Source organism: Centropristis striata, chromosome 8 (genome assembly GCF_030273125.1).
Source record: "Centropristis striata isolate RG_2023a ecotype Rhode Island chromosome 8, C.striata_1.0, whole genome shotgun sequence".
Classification (NCBI taxonomy): Eukaryota; Metazoa; Chordata; class Actinopteri; order Perciformes; family Serranidae; genus Centropristis; species Centropristis striata.
Window position 1 is genome coordinate 40,516,225 of NC_081524.1, and position 21,524 is coordinate 40,537,748.

General features: G+C 43.2%; 1 protein-coding gene across 1 annotated transcript; it reads left to right on the forward strand.

Annotated features, from left to right (window-relative positions):
- The first annotated feature begins 1,481 nt into the window (after nt 1-1,481).
- Nucleotides 1,482-21,259, forward strand: ankrd28b (ankyrin repeat domain 28b). The gene is made up of 28 exons (XM_059339449.1): nt 1,482-1,737; nt 8,795-8,878; nt 9,334-9,412; nt 10,010-10,080; nt 10,185-10,385; nt 11,605-11,692; nt 12,094-12,236; nt 12,441-12,653; nt 13,003-13,081; nt 13,201-13,315; nt 13,924-14,006; nt 14,160-14,223; nt 14,957-15,025; nt 15,115-15,255; nt 15,435-15,546; nt 15,653-15,679; nt 15,914-15,988; nt 16,073-16,274; nt 16,361-16,448; nt 16,529-16,646; nt 17,005-17,224; nt 17,504-17,591; nt 17,672-17,755; nt 18,094-18,239; nt 18,330-18,412; nt 18,582-18,664; nt 18,836-18,927; nt 19,432-21,259. Exons 1-28 carry the CDS (start codon nt 1,711-1,713, stop codon nt 19,713-19,715), a joined length of 3,159 nt encoding a protein of 1,052 aa, XP_059195432.1. The 5' UTR covers nt 1,482-1,710; the 3' UTR covers nt 19,716-21,259.
- The last annotated feature ends 265 nt before the right edge of the window (nt 21,260-21,524 follow it).

The window sequence follows — 21,524 nt, forward strand, 5'->3', positions numbered from 1 at the left end:
TATTATATTATATAATATATTATATTATATTTCAGAGTTTAGACAGCAGACAGAAGCATGATTAAAATATGTAGTAGGGTGATGTGAGTTGTGCATGTCCAATATGTTCTCCTCCAAATAACTTGTGAAACAATTATTTTATATCCAATCTATGCATTGTAGCTGCAGAAATAACGTATACTACTTACCCTTTGAACTTTAACATGATGGCCTGAAGGAAAAGAAGAGCAAAAAAACCATGTGTTGTTTGGGCATTTCGAACTGGTTATAAAAATACATGCCACCACTAGGTCAGCAGAGTATTACAAACTTCAACTTATAATATATAAACACAATTTCAAAATTACTTCCCAACTTCCATGGGGCTAATAAATCATATAGCGTGGTTTTTGTGCCAGTTTATCATGGTCCCCTTCTTGAAGAAGAGTGAGTCTGTGTCCGTGTCTATCTGGAGAAACACCTCTTCCTTAGAGATCCATGTTTTCTAATATTCTTCTTTACTCCCAGTGGCTCCACTAGAGTTGCCTTGTGGCCAGTGGCGGCATGGCTCTCGCTTTTTGTGCAACTTTAAGATGAGTCACTGTGTGTAAATAGAATAATAAGCAGCTGTTACTAAAAAAGCCGGCCAAACGGAGCCACATAGCCTGATACATTCTCTCTGAGGGGCGCAGTGTGGTTGAACTATAATATAAATGAATGCAACTGCATGGTAAATACTTTAAAACGTTCATTACAAAATATCTACATTTCGTCACCCTGTTAAAATAATCGCCTAACTCATTTTTTCAAGTTTCGCAGGAAACACAAAAAACTTCACCAAAAGTGTAACATATGACATTTATTGATCATTTCACTCAAAAATAATGTACCAAATGATGGCTATTGGCATAGTAATAACACTGTGTAAATTATGTAAGTTAAGAGAAATAAATGACTTAGGCAATTTTTTAACATGCCTTTGTGACTTAAGCAAGATATGGAAACATTTTATTTTGAAGGTGTCTACATAAGAGTGACACAAGCCTGTCAGAAACATGACATGACAAGTATCATGAGCATTAATGTTACTTCAGAGTGTCATTAATGTTCATGACACGTCCCATGTCATATCTTGCTTAAGTCACAAAGGCATGTTAAAAAAATTGTCTAAGTCTCAGTTTATTTTGACTTAGGCATAATAAATCTGCTTAAGTCACACACTTGACATAGGCCATTATCTTAAAGGGGTAAAATCTGATCTGATCAACTGAGGATGGAGGAGATTTTACCATAGGTGGCAATGAGGAGATGATTTAGGCAAAAAAAAAAAAATTGACACAAAATGACTTAGGCGACTATTTTAACAGTGTGACGCTTTATTCTAACAGGAGCGTGGACAGCAATGCAACATTCAACACAGTGCGTCTATCAGAGAGCGCTGCTAGCAACAACCAATCACCAACTCGCTTACAAGGACGTCGAGCCCGCTGGACCAATCAGATTGCGTCTTTTTGGGAGGCGAAGTATGGTGGCGGCAATGCTATGGAGCTTCCGCTACTCCTCTGCTTTCATGCCATCAGGTTAGGAAGCTAGCAAGAGAGCTAAGCTAAGCTAAGCTAAGCTAGCGGCACGCTAGGCCTCCAGCAGACCAGCGGGGAGCTGCCAGGATCAAACACAGGAGATAAACATCCCTTTATGAATCTGCATGAGAACAATTAAAATCCCAGAAATATGGTGGTTCTCAAAATTCGAGACCAGGTAAGTGATCGCTGACACAAGTTTAAGCTAGTGGCTAATGTAGCTAGCTGCCTGGCTAATGTAGCTAGCTGCCCCGATCTCATTCGCAATGTAATTCCAGTTTCTGCAGCTATCCTTCCCAAACGTTATGAACATTCATATATAAACATGTTTGACGTTAGACTGCTGTCACTCCCGAGAGGAAAGTTGGGCACGGCGCTGCTGGATGGATCATTTGGAACATTTGGAGTGTTTGGATGTTTTTTGCGGTATTAAAACGCATCACAGTCCCACTGAGACACTGAGACACATGCTCAGCCAGCTAATGGTAATGTGTTTATCTCAGCAATTAGCCGGAGCCTGCGTGCAGTGCTACTAGCTAGTTTGGGGAAGTGATCAGTTAGCATGTTGTGACTAAACAATACAACACTTGTCACTTCTGAGTGATGGTTTGATTTATCAGCAGCCAGAACATCTCTGAGTTTACTGTGAGATGATTATTACCATCACAAACCACAGCGATCTGTTGACTGTGACGTTACTGTGACAACTGGACGTTTGTGACATTATGTTAGCTAGCTAACGTGTTTCAGCTGAGGAGGTTTCATGAGAGCTGAAAGACTCAATAACGTGTAAACACATAATATAATATAAATAATGGTGTGGCTTTTCTGCATCGATCCCCCTGATGAAGTGTTTAATCTTGTGTGAATAGCACCACTGTGCTGAGGCTGTGGGGGATCTGTAAGAGGCTTTGTGCCTTGTTCAGTTTACTGATTTTCTTCATGTTTCATTTCTAAAGATGGTTTACAACAACAGTGCCATAGAGAAGTCATGTCCTTGATCACAAGTTTGTAGTGTTTGTCCTCTTGCAAATGCTGCTGGTAATGAGACCGATTTTATAAGCTATTTAGGAAGCTTTTTTTCCCCTTAATGTATTTTTTTACTATATGAATGTTCACCTGCCACTTTATTAGCTAGCCAGGTGTAGTGGCTGTGAGGTCTTCTGCTGCTGTAGCCCATCTGCATCAAGGCTGGACGTGTTGTGTTTTCAGAGATGATCTTCTGCATACCATGGCTGTAACAAGTGTTGTAACAAGTGTTTATTTGAGTTATTGTTGCCTTTCTATCATCTCAAACCAGTCAGGCCATTCTCCACTAACCTCTGGAATCATAAAAGGCATTATTAGCCCAGAGAACTGCAGCTCACTGGATAATCATCCCTTTTGTGGACCATTCTCTGCAAAACCTTGAGATGGTTTTGCGTGAAATCCCAGTAAATTAACAGTTTCTGAAGTACTCAGATCAGCCCGTTTGGCACCAACAACCATGTCACTTCTAAAGTCTCTTAAATCACCTTTCCTCCTCACTCTGATGCTCAAGATAAACTTCAGCAGGTCCTCTTGAACATGTCTACATGCTTAAATCATTGAGTTGATGACATGTGATTGTCTAATTAGATATGTGCTTTAACAAGCAGTTGAACAGGTGTACATACTAAAGTGGCCAGTGAGTGTAAATGTAGGAAGTGACAGTATTAAACATGCATCCTCTAACCGTATTAATCACTTGCCACCTACTTATGAAAACAAGAATAGCTTTCCGTTATCATTCGAGGGCTGTGTGTTTTAGACATGGCTGCTATTCTTGTAGCATATGTATGTGCATCTCTGTGTGTGTGTGTGTGTGTGTGTGTGTGTGTGTGTGTGTGTGTGTGTGTGTGTGTGTGTGTGTGTGTGTGTGTGTGTGCTTGAATAATCGTGTACCTGGGCTCATGTGAGCCGGTGGAGTTGCCAAAGAGCTGTCTCCATGGTGATGGTATTAACTAGGCTGGCTTGTATGAGGAGGGGAGGTGCACAGTCGTGCAGCCAGAGAAGCATAGAAAATCTCCTACACCAGTCGTGCAGGACTGGAGAACTGAAAACAACAAAATGCAGATTTGTCCTTCCTTTTCACTGTGGGGGATATAGAGAAATCGTTAAAATAAAACAAGTGCCTGTTTGTTACCCTGCATTTATCCCTACTAACTCTAAGCACTATTGCACCCTGCAGATATCCATGGCCATTATAGTAAGTGAATGAGAGGATTGTATTATGTTTTTTAAAAAGGGGACTGTAAGCTACTTTGTCCCTAGATGGTGTTGGTAACATATGACTTGCTCATTCTAAATTCTGATTGAGGGTGAATTTGACTGCTGAACTTTATCATGTGGCTCAAATTTCTGAAAGGGCGTAACTATCTTGTCCTGTTTGTTTCATATATTTCAAAGGAATACCTTTACCCACACTGCCACATATACCTTCAGTTATCCATGTTTAAGTGTTCATAGTATATTTCTATTCTATTAAAAACCTGTAGTTTCCAATATTGGACTTTTCAGCTGTTAATCTCAATGTCTTGCAGAGCAAAAGTTGTGTTTATTGCGTACAGTACAAATTATCCATGTGCCAAAAGTGAAAGTGCTTGGTTTCCATGCTGGACTTTCACAGAGCTGAGAATGAATGATACTGGATAACAATGTGGTTGTGAGTCATTGAAACATTAGGAAGCAGGACAGAACGTCTAGTTGGATCCAGACAAAGCTAGTTCTACTTCACAGGGTTTCTATGTGGGTCTAAGTATTTTTTGTACAGGAAGTCTTATAAGCTACATGGCCATGCATTAGCTAATTGGTTGGCTGGGCAGCCCAGTGGGCTAAATGAATGAAGACTTAATGAACAAATGTACTCGGCATGCTCCATCATTCAGACTGTATGCAGCTCATGGAATCATTGTATGCAGAGAGACTGTTCCAACAAAAGATGTGGTCAGTGTTGTTGTTTCCTCTCAGACATTAGGCTCATTTAGGATTTCCTTCTTTATTGTTTGCAGTTTTTCCACCAAACATGTATTTTCAGGCAGATGAATGCAATACAAGAAAATACAGGTTTTCACTTTAGCCAAACATTACAGTATGTTACTTTAAATCCTGCAGACTGTTGGTAACAGCACCCTTCTGCTTTGTCTTCTCTTTGTTTTGGATACATGGGTGCACATTGCTCAATAATGGCTTACCTCACAATCATTTAATTAGTGCAGGTTGATCAGGCAATATAAACGGCCAAAATTATATATAAAAAAGAATATCTTATATTTTTCAGTATTGTTTCTATTACATTGTCTGAAAAACACTGGCAAAGTTCACATGATTTGGAACAAAGCTGGAGCAAAACATAGAGACGCTGTTTGCTTCCATGGAGTATATGTAGTATACAAAATAGGCTTTACTATGTGGTTATTTCATATAGAATACTTATCTATTGAATAACCAGAAAACATGCTATATTATGGTATGTATCGTTATCCTGACATAAAATAACCTGTATGGGGAAATCAGACTGTGGCCATATAATTCAGCCCTACATTTCATATTGCCAAATGTCATAGCTGGTAATTGTGGGGAAAACTTTCAATTGTAGTTGTTGTTGCTGCAAACCCATTTTCATGGCTTCATTTAGTTTTTTAAACATGATTTTCATCAGGGAAGAGTTAAGTTTCTGTGGAAGCCAGAAATGTTCCATCTGGGTCTTTCATGTACCAGTTGCAGCCTGAGGAAAGGATCCCCATCCCTCGCTGTTCTCATCCCTCGCTGTTCTCATCCCTCGCTGTTCTCCCATCCCTCGCTGTTCTCCCATCCCTCGCTGTTCTCCCATCCCTCGCTGTTCTCCCCATCCCTCGCTGTTCTCCTCATCCCTCGCTGTTCTCCCATCCCTCGCTGTTCTCCCCATCCCTCGCTGTTCTCCCATCCCTCGCTGTTCTCCCCATCCCTCGCTGTTCTCCCCATCCCTCGCTGTTCTCCCATCCCTCGCTGTTCTCCCCATCCCTCGCTGTTCTCCTCATCCCTCGCTGTTCTCCCATCTCTCGCTGTTCTCCCATCCCTCGCTGTTCTCCCCATCCCTCGCTGTTCTCCCCATCCCTCGCTGTTCTCCCATCCCTCGCTGTTCTCCCCATCCCTCGCTGTTCTCCTCATCCCTCGCTGTTCTCCCCATCCCTCGCTGTTCTCCCATCCCTCGCTGTTCTCCCCATCCCTCGCTGTTCTCCTCATCCCTCGCTGTTCTCCCCATCCCTCGCTGTTCTCATCCCTCGCTGTTCTCCCATCCCTCGCTGTTCTCATCCCTCGCTGTTCTCATCCCTCGCTGTTCTCCCATCCCTCGCTGTTCTCCCATCCCTCGCTGTTCTCCCCATCCCTCGCTGTTCTCCTCATCCCTCGCTGTTCTCCCCATCCCTCGCTGTTCTCATCCCTCGCTGTTCTCCCCATCCCTCGCTGTTCTCCCCATCCCTCGCTGTTCTCATCCCTCGCTGTTCTCCCCATCCCTCGCTGTTCTCATCCCTCGCTGTTCTCCCCATCCCTCGCTGTTCTCCCCATCCCTCGCTGTTCTCCCATCCCTCGCTGTTCTCATCCCTCGCTGTTCTCATCCCTCGCTGTTCTCCCATCCCTCGCTGTTCTCCCATCCCTCGCTGTTCTCCCCATCCCTCGCTGTTCTCCTCATCCCTCGCTGTTCTCATCCCTCGCTGTTCTCCCCATCCCTCGCTGTTCTCCCATCCCTCGCTGTTCTCCCATCCCTCGCTGTTCTCATCCCTCGCTGTTCTCATCCCTCGCTGTTCTCCCATCCCTCGCTGTTCTCCCATCCCTCGCTGTTCTCCCATCCCTCGCTGTTCTCCCCATCCCTCGCTGTTCTCCCCATCCCTCGCTGTTCTCCCATCCCTCGCTGTTCTCCCATCCCTCGCTGTTCTCATCCCTCGCTGTTCTCCCCATCCCTCGCTGTTCTCCCCATCCCTCGCTGTTCTCCTCATCCCTCGCTGTTCTCCCATCCCTCGCTGTTCTCCCCATCCCTCGCTGTTCTCCCATCCCTCGCTGTTCTCCCATCCCTCGCTGTTCTCCCATCCCTCGCTGTTCTCCCCATCCCTCGCTGTTCTCCCATCCCTCGCTGTTCTCCCATCCCTCGCTGTTCTCCCCATCCCTCGCTGTTCTCCCATCCCTCGCTGTTCTCCCCATCCCTCGCTGTTCTCCCATCCCTCGCTGTTCTCCCATCCCTCGCTGTTCTCCCCATCCCTCGCTGTTCTCCCCATCCCTCGCTGTTCTCCCATCCCTCGCTGTTCTCCCCATCCCTCGCTGTTCTCCCCATCCCTCGCTGTTCTCCCATCCCTCGCTGTTCTCCCATCCCTCGCTGTTCTCCCCATCCCTCGCTGTTCTCCCCATCCCTCGCTGTTCTCCCATCCCTCGCTGTTCTCCCCATCCCTCGCTGTTCTCCCATCCCTCGCTGTTCTCCCCATCCCTCGCTGTTCTCCCATCCCTCGCTGTTCTCCCATCCCTCGCTGTTCTCCCCATCCCTCGCTGTTCTCCCCATCCCTCGCTGTTCTCCCCATCCCTCGCTGTTCTCCCATCCCTCGCTGTTCTCCCATCCCTCGCTGTTCTCCTCATCCCTCGCTGTTCTCCCATCCCTCGCTGTTCTCCTCATCCCTCGCTGTTCTCCCATTCCTCGCTGTTCTCCCAGCCCTGCCAGCCTCCCACCGGTCCGATCAAAGACTCTCTGCCGGTGTTCTGGTGGATCAGACAGCAGTGTTCAGCACTGTTAAGCTGCACATGAAGGTCCATTAGTGCACTTAATAACACAGATTGTGACTGTTGATAGGAGGGGCATCAATCCCTGCATTGTGATGTAACACTGGTTAGTATAAAAGGAATCAAAACTGTAGAATGAAACCAGAACATGAGTCAGCTGCCAGTCGGACCAGGCCAGCGACCAGAAACAAGAACGTGGTCATGCTAAACCGACTCGCTCTGGGATTCAAAGCTGTTATTTATGGTCCTGCTTCACCAACTAGTGAGTGATTTATACCAGCTGGTGGTCAAAGTAGAGATGTTTGATATTGAAGCTATCACTTCAGGCTGTCATGATCTTGATAGATGTTGACAACTACAAGGTCTTGTTTTTAAAGTCAGTTCACATCAAATTCAAAAATATATGTTTTTCACTTACCTTAGTGGTATTTATCAGTCTAATGTATAATATAACTAAACATACCAGCCAACAGTGTCACAATAAATAACTCCAGCAACCCACACATGGGTAAATATTGCAATACATTTTTTAAATGTGTGTGGGGTTTTTTAGAGGCACAGATGTGGATAATTGTGCAAAAATGGAAATAACAAAAACTATCATAATTCATCCAGTATTGTGCTGATATAACACAGCTCAAGTTGTCTCAGAAGCATTTCCTTTAGTACCCACCCCTCAGCAGGGCGGGGCCAACTGGCTGCTCTTTAAGAAGACAAGGCAGGAATGGCATGATCCATAAATCAGACTTCCCAAAGAACAACAAGTTCTTTACTTCTGTTTTACTTTGGAAAACTTTTTTTTTACTCTTTTCCACCTGTTGCCATGTTGGATGTGGTGAACCAGATCAACTGTGGATATTTTTCCTTATTCTGTCTTTGTCTCCATATGAGATGCAGGCGGTTACATTTATGTCTGGACAAAAAGAGAAATGGACATTAGCACATCAGTCTTCAGGAGGACAGTGCTGGACTCGTATTATATTTCTCTCTGTGTGATGGAGTGATGTGGTTTTTCCTGACCAACAGTCTGTAAACACAGAACAGAATTAGAAAGTGGCTGCTCAGCACGTGTCAGGATCAATCCTGACAATTTGCCTCCATCATCCTCTGATTCGTGGAGTCATCGTTTTGCGTGCATGCCTTTTTAATAATAATCCATAGGGACTTTTTATCAGCCGTAACCATGACTGTAAACTAAGCAGATGAGCCGTGTGTGTATTGTGGTGCTTGACGACGAGGATCCTGAAGTCCCTGTCAGATCTAAGGCCTCCAAGGTCTGAATTTTTATAGTTTTCTCAAAATGAAAATGGATCTATGCTGTTGGTGTTTCTAGTCTGACAAACAGGGTTTCCACTTACAGGTCGCTGGTCTTGCATTACATTTTTACTGTAAGAATGAAAGTCTGAGATAGTGTTGCATGTGGACTAGAGAAGTCTTGACATTCAGCTGATTTTGACAGTCTTTTTCTTTTACAGCCTGCTTTGCTGAAAGCTATTTTCAATGTGGACCCAGATGAAGTACGCTCGCTCATATTCAAGAAAGAGGATGTGAATGCACAGGTAATAATTCCAGCCCACTCTGAGTAATTGCTGCATCTGTTTCCTCATATTATAGTTGTATTTTTTAAAAACTTCCCAGTGGCAAAGCATTTTAAATTCTCTAATGAATAACTGTCCTTGAAAGGCCTCATATAACTCTCTGTTAATAGTGTTTTTGAGTACAAAAGCACATAGTTTGGTTTTACAGTTCCCACTGCATGATCTGGCACTGCTTATTTTTATTGCATTCCTCTCCATTACTGCATTGGTGGGGGTGATTGTTTCAAAATAAAGCTGGTTTATACTAGCTGTTGTTTACCAGGAAGGCTTTTCAAGATTCTTAGTTAATAGCAACAAAAATAACAGATCAGGACTTTCATTAACTTGTATAAAATAAAAGAAATACAAGGTTGTAAATCCAAACTGTTTAGTTTCTTTTTAGTCCTAGTAACAGTCTTTCTGTTAACTCTTTACAGGACAATGAGAAGAGAACTCCATTGCATGCTGCTGCTTATCTCGGAGATGCAGAAATAATTGAGCTGCTGATTCTTTCAGGTATGTTTCTCAAAAGAGGATTTTTACACACACGCCGTTTAAGTCATACACAACCAGATGGGCTTTATTCCTCGTAGCATAGAGCTCTCAGAGGTTAACATTCAGAAATGTTTACTTTTTTTATCCAGGGAAGCTCCAAGCTGACTTTTTCCAGTGATTTATATATTTAAAGCACCATGACAGTGATTATTAGGCATCAGGAGAACAATTTCACAATTACAATTACAATTTCAGCTTGTTAAATCGTTCATTGAATTGTCACTATGTTGATCTATTGTATTCATATGGGAAGTATGCTTCATTAAGCCTTTTTTTCTGGTTTAACTGGTTTCTCTACTCTGGGTGTTGACTGGAACGGTAAATAATAGCTGATGTTAACCTGTTTGAGAGTCTGAGGACATTTTTCATATGCCTACGTGGCCAGATGATGCATCTGTATTCAATATTGCAAAATACCTCTTCACACACCCTTTGCAGTGTCTGTTCTCTTCCTAGTGATTGCGATATTATAAAAACAGAAGTGTCATAAAGGCTTGAGTCATTCTGTTAATGCTGTATGACCTTAACCAGTAACAGCCTGTGTCCTGTGACTCGTAGGTGCCAGAGTAAATGCCAAAGATAACAAGTGGCTGACTCCTCTGCACCGGGCAGTGGCCTCCTGCAGCGAGGTATGTCAATGTTTCTCTATTCTCTATTAACACACTGCTGCCTAAAGTTTTTCTATAAATCTATAGACTGTGCAACCTAAAGGAACCTGTTGTGATTCTTGCAGGAGGCTGTCCAGGTGTTGCTGAAACACTCTGCAGACGTAAACGCCCGAGACAAGAACTGGCAGACGCCGCTCCACATCGCTGCAGCCAATAAAGCGGTCCGCTGTGCTGAAGCCCTCGTCCCTCTGCTCAGCAATGTGAATGTGTCAGACCGAGCCGGCCGCACCGCGCTGCACCATGCAGCCTTCAGCGGGCACCTGGAGGTAATATCAGCCTTTAATATTAGCCTTTAATATCAGCCTTTAATATTACAGTCTTGTTTGATCAAGTGTCATTTAGTCTAACCTTAATGGGTAGACATGGCAGCACATTTCAATCTCAACTTCTATAAGAAACAAAACGTGTGCAGAGTATCAGGGTCTGTGCTGTCTGTGCAGTCTGACCAGTCTTTGTTATAACCTCTCTAGCACTGCTCATATTGACACAACAAGCTTGTTGTCTGACTGTTAGTTTAAGCTCCTGAACTTCTCCTCTTACTGAAAGGAAGAATTTCTGCTTGTCTCATAAATGTGTAAACACAATTGGTATTGCCATAGAGAGAAACTGAACAATAGCTATATTTTTCAGAAGTCTGAAGTGAAACAGTCAGCCTCGTCCCCATATAGCTCGAGTAGCTACAGTTAGCAGCTCAGCGAGCCATAACAGCAAGTTCTTCCTTTGTTATATAGATGGCTACAGACTTTGCATTAGTTAGAGAGATGTGCTGTCAGTAGTTCCTCTGCTTCTTAGTGTTGGTGGTTTTTCCCTGATTAGCTCAACAAACAGCAGAGCGTCTGTCCAGTGAATCAGTCACATCTTGTTAAGAAAATAACACATTTTCAGGCCGTCAATTTTTTCTCCACACGGATGCAGACTGACATTTATGACCATCAGTCATAAACTGGTTATGGAGCCAAGATGCAGAGTCGCTGCTTGTCTCATCATGTGCTTGCATTCAAATGTATCATTGGAATCATAAACTTTCATGCAAATGAGTTATCTTAAGGGTAGAAACGTTCTAGTGTATGCAAATCATGTGCGTAAAAGCTCATCATGCAGCCTTTTAAAGGAATGTTGCTGCATAACTAAAACAACAAATACAGACATGAAACATGCAGTTGTAACATGTGTTCAGCCTGATTACAGGCTTTGCACAGTTTCCAACATACTTTTACTCTGGAAATTGTCAGTTTCCTGCTTCATGGGTTGTTTCCTCTTGATGCTCATGTGTTGAGTGTGTGCAAAAGGTTAAAAATCTTCATTTGCTTAGCAACTTGAAAAATAATTGATTCCCTTTTGGAAGCTCATGTAATTTATAAGATGAAATCAAAGTAAACTGTTTGCATGCATGTGGTGTTGAGCAGAGTTTCCACCCTGACTGACAGGCAGCAGAATGAACAGTGTTCAGGTTGTAACGTCTCTTTTTGTCTCTGCTGCTGCTAGATGGTGAGGCTGCTGCTCTCCAGAGGAGCTAACATCAATGCCTTCGACAAGAGGGACCGCCGTGCAATCCACTGGGCAGCCTACATGGGTAACAAATCATCCAGAGAGCTTTACATCGCTATTAATCTTCTATATAAGTTGAGAAATGAATCTCATGTTGTGGTGAAGGAAAGGCCAGGGCCAAGCTTAAACATAAAGGCATCACAGTGTAAAACCCTCTGAACCCTCAGACCTCACACGCTGTTAAACATTGGCTCAATTCTTCTCAGGTGACTTCTCTCAGTTGCGTCATTCTTTTTTTTTTATTTAAAGAAACTTTCCCTTTAAGCATGCCAACTGGTTTTGGGGTTCAGATGGTTAACAGGTTTTACTTGTTAGATGAATATTTCTATTAATATTAAATGTTCTGATATGACCAAATTAAATAGTTGATGATATGGTGATTAAATATTCATGTAATTAAAACGATCCTTCTCTTTCTGTCTTCAGGACACATAGAGGTGGTGAAGCTGCTGGCGTCTCATGGAGCGGAGGTGGCCTGCAAAGATAAGAAGTCCTACACCCCACTGCACGCTGCAGCCTCCAGCGGCATGATCAGCGTGGTCAAATACCTCCTGGACCTGGGGGTGGATGTAAGATTACTGTCCCTTATTCACTGCAGACTCTTCTAGATCTGATGTTCTGATCAGGAGAGAACATGTAGGAACACACAGCTGGCATCATGCTCTCCTTTAGGATAATGACTCAACGCACTTTCATATTGTGTGTAAACAGACAATTGATGGGAAACGTTTAAATGTTTAATCATGTTTATCCCGTTTGTGTCTCCGTCTCAGATCAATGAGCCCAACGCGTACGGCAACACGCCGCTCCACGTGGCGTGCTACAACGGGCAGGACGTGGTGGTCAACGAGCTGATCGAGTGCGGCGCTAACGTCAACCAGGTGAACGAGAAGGGCTTCGCTCCGCTCCACTTCACCGCTGCGTCTCGCCACGGGGCGCTCTGCCTGGAGCTGCTGGTGTGTAACGGGGCTGATGTCAACATCAAGGTGAGTAAAACACAGTAACAGAGAACTTGTCACAGCTGTCACCTAAAACTGGCACTCCTTCTCCAGATTTATGGCTACGTGATTGAGAAATGATGGAACCAAAGTTACTGTCAAAGCAAAAACTGAATATTTGTGGTTAAGAGTCAGAGTTTCAACAGAAACACTTGTTGCTTGTGTGAATCCAGATTTGTATTTGTGTGTCGTTACTTTCTCTTTGTTTCTACAGTTGACTTGTTTTATAATTTTTCATAGTTTTTTGGAGCCTATTGTTTCAGGGAATAGACTTTATAGCTGAAATCCAGATTAATGATCAACATTGTGATAGCATCATGTTTCTGTTTGACTCCAGAGCAAAGATGGAAAGACTCCGCTCCACATGACGGCCATCCACGGGAGGTTCTCTAGGTCTCAAGCAATCATTGAGAATGGTGAGCTCCTCTAAAAACATTTAGCCTCGCTGGCTGTATTTATCTCTCTGGACTGCTAAAATAAAACGTGTTCCTCAGCGTAACGTCAGTTAAGTGCTTGGTTTGTTTCTTTTCTGAAGGTGCTGAGATTGACTGTGAAGATAAGAACGGAAATACGCCGCTGCACATCGCAGCTCGATACGGACACGAGCTGCTCATCAACACCCTCATCACAAACCGAGCTGACACGGCCAAGTAAGTCAGGCTGTCGGCTGTTTTCAGCAGCTGCTTCAACTGTTTAACCCTCTGAACCCCACAGACCCAAAGCATGTTTCCCTTTATAAAATAATTGTCAAAATGACACAATTTGTTATAGCCAGAAAGTGTAAAACTAGAAATGACCTTAAGTGAAATGATAAATGATTTTTAAATTTGTGATTGTCCTTGAATGCATCATTTAGATGAATGCTTCTGTCAGGAAAAATGATCAAATCTAAGCTTAAACGGTGATGTTTCAGTTTTTTTTTATGATTTATGGCATTATAACCGTGTCATACTGATACTGCTGCCGTGTCATACTGTAACATGCATTCTGGAGTTCTTCGAGTCATGATTGTGCTGTTTCCATGGAGGTGCAGTCTTTTTATATATTGCAGTGAAAAACAAGGCCACAGTTGGTAAAAAAACACCCTGAAACTTGGTGTTTAGAGGGTTAAATCTTTCCAAACCATAGATGTAATGTCTGTTATGTAACTGCCTCAGATTATTCTGTACTATTAATAGTGTGTTCCTACACTTGGTTTAGCACCAGTGATGTTTGGTTGATACTGAGTAAACCACCATGATTGTGTTGATGTTTGTAGACGGGGTGTTCATGGGATGTTCCCACTGCATCTGGCTGCTCTCAGTGGATTCTCTGACTGCTGCAGGAAGCTGCTGTCTTCTGGTGAGAGATCTGGATTCATGTGTTCACGCTATAGTACTGACTCAACTAGTCAAAGTGACACACGTCTTATATTTGAATGCTTCATTCGTCTGTAATGTAAACTCTCTTATACAGTTTGAAGGATTTAGTTCCTAATCCTTTCTTCTGCTGCAGGATTTGATATTGATACTCCTGATGACTTTGGAAGGACCTGTTTACATGCTGCAGCTGCTGGAGGGTGAGTACAGGCCAGCACAATACTATATAATATATATATATATATATATATATATATATATATATATATATATATACACTACTGGTCAAAAGTTTTAGAACACACCAACTTTTCCAGAATTTAATTGAAAATGATGCAGTTTAATGTCTCAGTGTACTATTAATGCACATTTGCAACATTTAAAATTCTTTATTGAGCATGATAGTGTTTTGAAAGTAAAAAAAAGATTCAAAATCACATTTTATGTTGGACTAAAGGACTAAAAAAAGACACAAAATGACCAAAAAAAGACACAAAATGACCAAAAAAAGACACAAAATGACTTACAAAGACATGAAAAGAATTCAAAAATGGACAAAATAGCCCAAGACTCCATAGAGTTAAGTTGTTAACCCATTTCTTGTTCCCTGAAAAAGGCCTACTTGTATAATTCTGAAATGTACATTATTTTCCAGTTTTGGTTAAGCTTACCTTTTTTTATTTACCTCTGGCAGTTCACCACTTACCTTTGGACCCTTTCAAGCTGTTCATTTGACTTGAACTGCTTGAATTTCAATAAAAAACTGGAAAAATTGGGGTGTTCTAAAACTTTTGACCGGTAGTGTATATATATATATATAATATGTTTACCATTAACTGTGAGTTTTAAGATGAAGATCATGAGCTAAAACAAAAAGCAGTAAATCATTATATTGATTAGTTCAGCATCTTATAAATCTCTCTCATGCTTCAGAAACCTGGAATGTCTCAATCTCCTCCTCAACACGGGGGCTGACTTTAATAGGAAGGACAGCTTTGGCAGGTTTGTGGCATTTATTTCTGGGTTTGGATCGATCTTCTAGCTTCTCGGTCAGATTTTTAGAGGGAACTGAGCTGTGTTTGCTTCTCCAGGACCCCTCTGCACTATGCTGCTGCCAACTGTAACTACCAGTGCCTGTTTGCTCTGGTGGGCTCCGGGGCCAGCGTCAACGACCTGGACGAGCGAGGCTGCACGCCGCTCCACTACGCCGCTGCCTCCGACACAGACGGAAAGTCAGTACTTTGAAAATGCAGTGACTTAAAGGAGACAGTTGTGTGTGGGAGGCGGTTATGTTGGAGGTTTTTTTTACTGGATAAAAGCTCAGTTGCATTATTGCTGATGCTGAGTAACCATTCAAGACTTGAAAGATGATGTTGTTTCCTAGACTACAGCCTCTCTGTTGTGTCTGCAGGTGCCTGGAATATTTACTGAGAAATGATGCAAATCCAGGGATACGAGACAATCAGGGCTACAACGCTGTCCACTACGCCTCGGCGTACGGACACCGCCTCTGCCTGGAGCTGGTGAGAACTACACAATATACACAACACAAAGCAATCAGCACCTTTGTATTTCTGTTTGGCTATATTGTACATTTTTAATGCTCTGCTCATTCTCACTCTCTTACAGATTGCAAGTGAAACACCTCTAGATGTGGTGAGTTGAATCTTTTCTTCTATATTTTGCTGTTTCTGCTTTGTGTTGGTTATTTTACAATGTCTGACAAAGATCTGTTGGATTGAAACATTTCTCTGTTCAGAGCTGTCGGTGCAGTGTGTGAGTCTTTTAGAACAAGGCACAGCACAACGTATATTATCTGTTAGTATCTGTTAGTATTGAGTTTCAGGATGTAGATCATCAATCACATAACTTGTGTACTTGTTTGTTCAGCTGATGGAGACCTCAGGAACAGACATCCTGAATGACTCTGATGTCCGAGCCCCCGTCAGCCCCCTGCACCTCGCTGTGAGTGTCTTATCCTTATTCTGACATTTTCCTCAATCTCATCTAATCAATGTTAACGTCTGCATGGTTCATTTACTGTTCCAGGCGTACCATGGTCACCACCATGCTATGGAGGTCCTGGTGCAGTCTCTGCTGGATCTGGATGTGAGGAACAGCCAGGGACGCACGCCGCTGGACCTGGCAGCCTTTAAGGGCCACGTGGAGTGTGTGGACGTCCTGATCAACCAGGGCGCCTCCATCCTGGTCAAAGACTTCACCTTAAAGCGAACCCCCATCCATGCTGCAGGTCTGGACCTGGATGATCTAATAATAGATATAGTTTATTATTATTATTTTGCGTATGCTAACTGTGTGTTCATTGTGTCCCTGCAGCTACTAATGGTCATTCAGAATGTTTGCGTTTGCTGATTGGAAATGCTGATCTTCAAAGTGCCGTAGACATTCAGGATGGGAACGGACAGTAAGTCAAATGACCCCCCTCCCCCCACACACACTCATGTTGTAAAGAAAGTGCTGACATCATTGTCTCCTGTCTGTTAGAACCCCTCTGATGCTGTCGGTCCTGAGTGGACACACTGACTGTGTGTATTCTCTGCTGAATAAGGGAGCTAATGTAGAAGCCAAAGACAAGTGGGGCAGGACAGCCCTGCATAGAGGAGTAAGGACATTTTACATTCTTACAAGTGTTTTACACTCTTACCCTCATTTTAGCATGCTGAGCGTTTTCCTACCATACTTTTTTTCCACTTCACCATTTGCTTTTTTCACTATGATTGTTTGTTTGAGACGCTGCCAAGCATATTATAGATATATACACATTTTCTTTTTTTTCTTCCCAATGGCAGCTCCTCACTCCAATCAGTTGTAAACTCAGATTGTTGATTTGGACTGTGAAGTCTGTTTGTTTATGGAAGGAATAAACATTTGTCAGCTCTCATCAAACCATCTGAAGTGTGTAATGATACAGGAAGTGATCAGTCAACATTAATAACTAACATCCAGTGTTTGTGCCCCAGGCGGTGACCGGGCATGAGGAGTGTGTGGAGGCCTTGCTGCAGCACAGCGCCAACTTCCTGGTGCGAGACTGTAAAGGGCGCACACCCGTCCACCTGGCAGCAGCATGTGGACACATTGGGGTACTGGGAGGCCTGCTGCATGCTGCCCAATCAGTGGAAACACTCCCTGTCTTAACAGACAACCAAGGCTACACCCCACTGCACTGGGCCTGCTACAATGGTACAGACGAGGGGCTGGAGACCTCATAAAACACTCGATAGAGTTCTGCAAATGTGCATCTGATGTGTAGTAATGTATGCTCCTGATACAGGCAGGCTGCCAGGAGAGTATAAGGAGCACTTAAGAGTGTACATATAACATCAGCATGGAGGACTTTATGCAATTTTCTCATGCAATTTCCTTTTGCACCCAGCAGCAAAATGTTGACATTGATATGGATAAATGTTTTAGCGTGAGCATGGAGTTGAAGGCTGATGTGGTTACTGCTTTCTTCCTCAGGTCATGATACGTGTGTGGAGGTTCTGCTGGAGCAAGAGGTTTTCCACAAGGCAGAAGGCAGCTTGTTCAGCCCGCTCCACTGTGCTGTGTAAGCTCTCGATCCCTCTTCTGTTTGGATCAATGCTTGCCAGGACGGTTGAAATAATTGTCCTCTTTTCTTCACTTTAGAATCCATGACAACGAAGGAGCTGCTGAGATGCTGATAGACACTCTGGGCCCTGCTATCGTCAACGCCAAAGACAGTAAAAACAGGTAAACACACTCGTAGCAACACAAAACCTCAACCCAAGGCTTATTTTTGCCTCTCCTGTACCATCTACATGCATATACATTACATTATATATAATGTAATGTATATGCATGTAGATGGGCTTCAGCCTAGTCCTTTTTCGGTTGCTGTCTGATGGATCCTTTTGTAAAAACCATGATTTTATTTTGTTGTCTTTGTTTTGTTTTGTTTTTGTTTTTTTGTTGTTGTTTTTTGTAACCGAAATAAAGCATTCATTCAAAGTTTTCTAACTGTGATTAAAGCTCAAATGATGGATATGATGATATGATGAAGATGAGCCCTATTGTTGTGTTGTGTTCAGGACCCCTCTCCATGCTGCTGCCTTCACTGACCATGTGGAGTGTCTCCAGCTGCTGCTGAGCCACAACGCTCAGGTGAACAGCGTGGACGCTGCAGGAAAGACCTCGCTGATGATGGCGGCTGAGAACGGCCAGACCAACGCTGTTGGTAGGACGCTTCTTTAAACTCTGCACTGGGAAATATTAATCACCGCTCTATTGAATTACCTTAATGTATTTTCCTGTGTGTGACTGACAGAACTGCTGGTGAGCAGTGCGAAAGCAGATCTGACTCTGCAGGACGCTGTGAAGAACACGGCTCTTCACCTGGCCTGCAGTAAGGTGTGTATGGCCACATGGGGGCGCTGTTCTTACATGCAACAGCAGCAAATATACATGATGCTCCTGCAAATGTGTGTTTAAACAGTATTACAGACTTGTTTTTACTGCACTTTAAGAAGCTTTTCTATGAGTTTTTTAATATTCATGGTATTCTACCTTTTCTCTGCAGGGACATGAAACCAGTGCCTTGTTGATATTGGAGAAGATTACAGACAGAAACCTCATAAACGCCACAAACGCCGCCTTACAGACGTACGTGTCACTTATATTACATTATCTGCCTCTGAGCGGTGAGATGCTGGTGTGTGTGGGTGGATTGCTGTGGGGATTTGAATTATTAATGTAGAGATACAAATTGTAAAATATTGACTTTCCTGTCGGTGCATCCATGGTTTATTTCTTTTTTTCCTATTTCTTTTTAAGGCCTCTACATGTGGCTGCAAGAAACGGTTTAACTGTGGTGGTGCAGGAGCTGCTAGCTAAGGGAGCTAGTGTACTAGCAGTGGATGAAAACGGTAAATGTTGTTTTTCTCTCATTATATACCATCATCTTTCATTTATTTTGGGCTTTTCCGGAACATCAGGAACTATCAACTAAACATGCACCTTAATGGACACAGCAGGATAAAAAATGATTGGTTATCTACAGAAATAATGCCCTTACAAATGCCTACTGGGCTTGTTTATATTCCAGTTTTAATCAGTTTCTCCACTTTGAACCTTTGAAAACATCTGCCTAATGTTGGATTATGTTCATTTTGGAAACATGACGGCTTACATACTGTAGAGGGATCACAAAGGGGTAAAAACAAGATCTAAATGTGATTAAACTATGCCAGGCTCAGGTTTTTCAGATAAGCTTATTGAGAAATAAACAAATCATTATGATTTTATGTAAAGTACATCAGAAAGTCATTAAATAACTGCTGAATAATTTGATGTTGTGTTCATCAACCTGAAAATATTATTATTATTATTAATATTATGAAGTTTCTAACCTGGTGACTCTATTACTGCAGGTTACACCCCCGCCTTGGCCTGCGCCCCCAACAAAGACGTGGCGGACTGCCTGGCTCTGATCCTGGCCACCATGATGCCTGTGTCCCCCGGCCCCCCGGCCCCCGCCCTCCCCTTCAGTGCCATGAACCACTACACCACCAGCCCCTCTAAGAGCGTGACCTTCGACAGCCTGCCGGCGCTGCGCGGCGAGCACAGCTCCTACTGCAGCTTCAACAACATCAGCCATCAGGACGGCCTCTACAAGGACGAGGAGCTCAACGACTCGGACTCAGAGACCTACTGAGGACCGTTAATGCAGAAACACACACACTGTGTCTTAAAAACACCCACCGCCAGCCGGGAGGGCAGGAGAAGAAAGAAAAGCCCCACAGGAGCCTTAAGAGTCCCCGTCCCCCCCAACCCTAGCAGAGAGGGAGGAGGTGCAGCAGGCTGGCCCACACCCATCCCGACCTCATCAGAACCAGAACTGGACCTCCTCCAGCACCAAGACTGGACCTCCTCCAGAACCAGGTGTCCTTCAGCTGGTCCTGGACCTCCTCCAGCACCAGGTGTCCTTCAGCTGGTCCTGGACCTCCTCCAGCACCAGGTGTCCTTCAGCTGGTCCTGGACCTCCTCTAGAACCAGGTGTCCTTCAGCTGGTCCTGGACCTCCTCCAGCACCAGGTGTCCTTCAGCTGGTCCTGGACCTCCTCCAGCACCAGGTGTCCTTCAGCTGGTCCTGGACCTCCTCTAGAACCAGGTGTCCTTCAGCTGGTCCTGGACCTCCTCCAGCACCAGGTGTCCTTCAGCTGGACCCAGTAACCGCTGCTTTCCCAACACTGACTGAGTGCTGAGCCTGTAGTCGTGGGGCAGACAGGATCTTTTGTACGGCAATAACTGCTGCAGAGGGCTGGTAGCAGGTCAGAGAGCTGGACCGCCAGGGACCAAACCACGTGGAAGCATTTTAACCAGTTTTAACTGTAAATTACATTGTTGGGTTATTGGTTATCGGGGCGAGAGGAGCCAGGTTCTTGATGAGTTAAAGGTTGATACCGCACACTACATCCGTCAAAATAAAATGCACTTGTCCTTCGAGTCTGTAAGTCATACAGGCGGAAAATCTTTTATTTTTGAGATCAAAATTTTAATACACCCATGTTCATGAATGAGTCCTCTGAAAAGAAAACAAATCTGATTTCCTGACCCGAGTAATTTAAACACTTGATATGTACTCCTTATTTTAAGTTGATCGACCTCACCCTTTGTATATTGACCTGTCCATTGCGGTTTAGTCTTTGAAGAATAAATTATTTGTGTAATTTCGGTTCCTATTTATGTGTTCATTTGGTGCCTTCATTAGTTACTGAGGAGATGAGATGAGTTTGTTGAGGCAGCTGTGAGTACAGTGATGCGCACTAGGTAAGTAACGAGACTTTTCTAAAGCACTGATCCTGGACTGACGTATCTGAGGAGAAACACTGTAAACCAATGATAGGACAGCGTTTGATTTGCTTCTGTTTGAATTATATTTTTGCTCTAATACTAGTCAATGTTTGTTGACAGGTTTTGCTTGCTTTAACTTCAAAAAAAGAAACCACTTGATCCTACCATGATTCAAAACGCCCCTTTTCTCTGTGGAAAAATCCTTTTAACTGGAAATATGTACAATACATTTGCTAGCTTCTTTAGAATGGGAAAGATATTTTTGTCTTTTTCTTGCTTTTTCTTGAAGAGGGATGAAACTAGCATGTATATAGAAATTATGACTGTGAATTCAACGCTCCAATGAATTCTTTCAGTACTGAGATTGCTGTATATTTTATGAGTAATAAAGAAATGAGTTATTTAATAATGAACATGAGTCTTTTTATGGAGTATTTCCTCTAATACATGACATTTGAAGCAGTTTGAAAGACACTTTGACATGTCACAGTAGGAATGGCAGGTTTAAATAACTAAAGTTATTATCAGTTATTAAGGAACCAGAACTGTATTGGGATTATTTACGACCTCTGACAAGTGATTCATCCACATTCCTTCTTCCAAAGCAGCAATGATTTAAAGATTCATTATAATCAGTTAATATTTCAAACATTTAATGCATTTTAGATTCA